This window comes from Nicrophorus vespilloides, unplaced genomic scaffold (genome assembly GCF_001412225.1).
Source record: "Nicrophorus vespilloides isolate i.1.1-1 unplaced genomic scaffold, Nicve_v1.0, whole genome shotgun sequence".
Classification (NCBI taxonomy): Eukaryota; Metazoa; Arthropoda; class Insecta; order Coleoptera; family Silphidae; genus Nicrophorus; species Nicrophorus vespilloides.
The window spans coordinates 133323-138650 of NW_017096725.1; the positions used below are offsets into that span (position 1 = coordinate 133323).

At 32.0% G+C, this 5328-nt stretch overlaps 1 protein-coding gene across 1 annotated transcript; it reads right to left on the reverse strand.

Annotated features, from left to right (window-relative positions):
• Positions 1–366: 366 nt before the first annotated feature.
• On the reverse strand, positions 367–3123 carry LOC108557988 (homeobox protein 2-like). The gene is made up of 3 exons (XM_017914748.1): positions 3071–3123; positions 968–1192; positions 367–909 (listed from the first exon to the last, which is right to left on the reverse strand). Exons 1-3 carry the CDS (start codon positions 3083–3085, stop codon positions 367–369), a joined length of 783 nt encoding a protein of 260 aa, XP_017770237.1. The 5' UTR covers positions 3086–3123.
• Between the last annotated feature and the right edge of the window lie 2205 nt (positions 3124–5328).

The following is a 5328-nucleotide window of genomic DNA, read 5'->3' on the forward strand; positions in this document are numbered from 1 at the left end:
AGATCAGCTATATACTAAGTGCTAAAACGTTACTAATATAAAAGTAGAATTCTTTGTTAACTATAAAAAAAATATATAATAAAACTGTGTTCGCATCATGAATCTCACTAATAGTATAAATGAGCGTGAAACGATTCGTTTGTACACAAAACAAACGTCTAATTGATCTATTAAATGAGCAATTTCGATCATGGATGTATGTACATAGGTGTTTGGTTACGTTGCTTGGATTTATTATGATTATTGATGAACCGTTAAACCTAATTTATACTATTATGAAGGCTACATGCTTTGGATTAAACACAGCGATTGCAATTAAACTAGTTTCGTAAAAATGGCCATTGAAATATAAGATATACTTGGAATCTATGGGGCTCCGTACGCGTTGCTAGGTTTAGCTTTGTTTCCGAAACCGGAATCTGCGTAACTATCGTAACTGTTGCTATTGGAATAATCTTTGATCGATACCGAACTGGTAGCTCCAAAGTTAGAGTTGGCTCCGGCGTAATGGTTGTTAATAGCAACGGGGTTTACGGGAGGACCGTACTGGTTGTTTACACCGAAATTGTTGTTGTTGTTGTTATTATGGTTGTTTGTTCCGAAATTGTTATTATGGTTGTTGTTATGGTTATTGTTGCTGTTTCCGTATGTGTTGTAGACGCTGTTTTTGTTTCCGTTTCCGAAGCCGTTGTTGTATTGGTCTGGGTATTGGGCTTCACCCTCATAACGCACATCGGCGTGGAATCCGGTCTTCCAATCAGCGTAATAGGTGACTATTTGGGTTCTACCATCTGGTAAAGCTACCCTATAGGATCCTGTAACCTGGTTGCCATCGCTGTGCTCTTGACGGTTGTAATTGGTTCCGGTGTAATCGTCTTTGACCTGGTACCCGAATTCGTAGGCTTTGGGCTACAATTTAATGATCAGTGCTGATGCCTTCAGGTTTATTTAGATTATTTTCTCTTACCTCTCCGTACTCGTGATGATCGTGGATGGCGTTGTAATTGGGATTTCCGTAGCTGTTTATTGGCGCGTTTCCGTTTATGCCCTGTCCGTTGTTATGGTGATAACCTCCGTTATTGTTGTTGTTGTTGTTGTTATGGTTATTGTTGTTTCCAAAGGGAACTCCATATTGAGGAGACGGAGGTTCGCACATAACGACGGCCACTGACACAAGAACCATGCAAGACAGCTGAAAAAATAAAATACAATTCAAGTCAATCTACAAATTATCTATTAACATTAGTTCAAATGTAAATGTTTATAAATAATGTATTAAAAAGTAGGTTTTGTAAATATTTCTGACATATTATTAAAATGTACAGTTGTTATTATTTATTTTCATACAGTTTGTCAATAGTTAAGTTTGATTAACGATGGAAAATCGAGTAGAGATTAAAATATTTCTAAACTTTAACGTGATTACTTTGTCTCTTCGTGTGTAATTGGATTTCTGAATGTAAACACGTTTGTTGAATTATACAACGTGCTCCACCGTTATTCAGGTAAGTTACAAACAGTTACATAATATGAAAGTATTAGTAAAGTCTTCAGTATTTTTCACCTATTAAAGTATTAACAACAATTTGCTTAACTGTGTAAGTTTTCAACCGAAAAATATTAAATTGGAGCAAGAAACAAATTATACCGAAAAGAACATTATTTTACATTAAGATTTCTCTGTATGTTTTCATCAATTCAAGTATAATTCACAACACAAATTGTTTAAGTTTTTTAAGTTCTCAACGATAAATCAAATCTTATTTTTCTTCAGGAAGAATGAGATTATGTTAATAATGAATGCAAGGGAAAACATAATCAAAATTAATGGAATACGATTGCATAAATCGGTATAATTGACTTAATTTTACATCAACATCTCTTATTTTTGTTCACCCATCTTAAGATTATCCACAACACGCATTTCTTAACGTTTTCTTGAGAAATAATGAGATTTTGTTAATGCTGAAGCCCAGAGAAAACATAATCTAAATTAATGGAATAAAGTTGCATAAATCGATATAATTTTGTTCACCCATCTCAACATTATCCACAACACGCATTGCTTAATTTTTTCAAGTTATCAACGATAAATCAAATCTTATTTTTCTTCAGGAAGTATGAGATTATGTTAATAATGAATGCAAGGGAAAACATAATCAAAATTAATGGAATACGATTGCATAAATCGGTATAATTGACTTCATTTTACATCAACATCTCTTATTTTTGTTCACCCATCTTAAGATTATCCACAACACGTATTTCTTAACATTTTCTTGAGAAATAATGAGATTTTGTTAATGCTGAAGCCCAGAGAAAACATAATCCAAATTAATGGAATAAAGTTGCATAAATCGATATAATTTTGTTCACCCATCTCAACATTATTCACAACACGCATTGCTTATTTTTTTCAAGTTATCAACGATAAATCAAATCTTATTTTTTCTTGAGGAAGAATGAAATTATGTTAATGATGAAGACAAGAGTAAACATAATTTAAATGAATCGAAATCATTTTAATTTTGTTCACCCATCTTAAAATTATCCACAATCCGTGTTGGTTAACTTTTTTAAGTTGCCAACGACAATGCAAATCTTTTTTTCTTGAGAAAGAATGAGATTATGTTAACGTTGAAGGGAAGGGAAAACAGCATGTAAATATTAGTACAATGGATTGCTTAAATCGATGTAATTTACTTTTAGCTAGAAGAAAGAATTACGACAGTCTAATTGATGGGCTAATTTCGCAACTGGAGCAAATACAATGACTCAATTTTAGAATGTTAAGTCATTGTGCGATGGTAATTACAGATTTGCTGGATATTTACAATTGAATCTTTGCTAATCCACAGTGTAACAAATGTAACTTCAAGTTTAATTAAACTTTGATCTACAAGACACTTGTTCAATTTAAATATATAGTAAAGCAAATTTTAGTTTACTTTATAATAAAATTAGTAAGAAAAAACATGTAATTTTAATTAAGTTTCAAGACGAACTTAATTATAAATTTTTTTACTTGTTAATTTTGTTTAATTTATATGAATAAGTGTAAAAAACATACCTTGAGTGAAATCATGTTGGTTTTTGGGAGCCCACAGCTGCTAATGTTCAATAGATTAGATGAAGACGAGTACTGATGAGATGTGAAAAAATATTTGGTTTATATACGAGACGCGCACATTTGGCAATCCATTGTCTTTTATCTAAATAGAGTACTTACTTTTACCGGGAGATTTCCTCCCACGCTTGCTACGCGCGCATTACAAAAAAAAATAGAATCTTCTCTTTCTCTCTCCCATCTCGTTCGGTTCTTTTTGTTTTGTTCTGCTGTTTATTTATTATTTCATTTTACGTAATTCGATGAATATTCTTCGAGACCCGTTGTTTCTCCCATTCCTGTGTACTCTCTATATATATGTATATATTCTTTTGTTTTGTTCTTGTTTGTTGCTGTCGTTGTTCGTTAATTATAAATTGGCCATTCTTCTTTCGGGAATTCGGAAGATCGAAGCGCGCGAAAGAAGCGAACCGAATCGCAATTAAATATTGTGCAGAGAACAAAAAAAAAAGAAGAGTAAATCTAGGCCTAATTAATACGATTACCCACGGTCGATGTGGCAAGAGTCCGTGTCTTGCGATTTGCGTAGTTTTGTATGAAAATTATACGCTACATTTGACTTATTTACGTTGTGGAAACTAGTTATTTTATATAATTTCTTAACATAACATTTAAATGTTGTATGCATCAACGACGTAATGTGCAACATTGGTAAGAGCAACTCCACATTAATTAAGGTATTAAACAAATAAAAATAGTGTAATTGTAACGCAAATGCGTGTAATTTATTTCGCATTGTAAATGAGAATTATGTAACAATCGTAATTTCTATATTAACTATAATATTTTAACTCTTTGAGCGGCCAGAAATTCCTAAATTTCTAGACCCAACACATTTTTAGACAACTTCGTTAACTGAATCAATATTGGATGGTATGGACCAGTGGTTCTCAAACTTTTTGATCCGCAAAATCCTTTGCACTTAAAAAATTGTACACATACTCAGAAAATCGTAGAAACACATCAATTTTTTTGCGACTCACCAAGTGACCCACACCTTGAGAATCACTGGTATGGACTATCAAAATTGATTTCTTGAGATACCAACCAAATTAAATGGTAATTTCTCTTTCCTGTATATTTTCTAGAAAACTATAATAATGCCCTACTAGGCAGGTTCAAAAGGTGGTACATTGCGTGTACCAACGCCCATCAAAGAGTCAAGCATACTATTCTTTAGTAAATTTAATTTTAGTTGTTTCAGCATAATTCGCTTAAATCTCTATTTATCTCTCTATTTTGAAGGAATTACAGCCAAACTGGATAAAACCACAGAAATAATTCAATACTCGCTATATTCCTCAAATATCCAACTTTTACACCAGAAGTTCCCAAACTTTTTTTATGTCGTAGAACCCTTGCCATGTTTTTCTGTTTTGGGTAGACTTCTTACCTGAAATTGATTTTTTTGTAAGTTTCTAACTGTAGTGAAGTTTAGTTTTAAAAACTTAAAGTAAAAACACATGTTAAGTTTTATACATTTATTAATTGAATTTAAATTAAAACCACTCAAAATAAAATTTGGTATCTGTTATATAAAATATACGTAACATAAAATAAACTAAGCAATAAGTAAATGTTTTTAGTGAGAAGGATGAACCTGATGCTTTAATAATAAATTGTCAACATTTGGCGTCAATTATGTCAGGTTTAATCTAAAATCTTCTGGGCTAATGATGTCCAGTCTGTTTCATTTTTTCGTTAAGAGATTGGTAACAGCGCTGACTAGGTATGACGATGGAAAGGAAATCAAAAATTTCCTCGCTATATTCCATAATTCGCTACATTCCAGGTTCAAAATATATTCCGACCACAAAGAGAATGCATACATCCTACAACTTACACAATTTTATAAACATATATAATAATTTATTTACATCATAGGTTACATTTATACATAATGTATATGTCTTTATATTATAAGATAGTATAATATAAGTAAATAGGTACTATCAGTGTATGTTGAGATAAATTATCGTGGACCCCCATTTTCATTTCATGGACCCCAATTTATGTTTTCGCTGACGTAGACCCCTTTGCTGGCTGTCATAGACCCCTGGGGGTCGATATAGACCACTTTGGGAACCACTGTTTTATATGCATCTTTTAAATCAATTTATTTTTATTATAGTCTCTGAGAAAATTATTAAAATGGGAAATTGTCAACATTTGGCCAATAGCCAATAGCCAATAGCCAATAG

Excerpts from the sequence above, each read along its gene's own strand:
- LOC108557988 (XM_017914748.1), bottom strand. Across the intron at positions 910-967 it reads ATCATCACGAGTACGGAGAG|CCCAAAGCCTACGAATTCGG; the intron begins GTAAGAGAAAAT and ends ATTAAATTGTAG.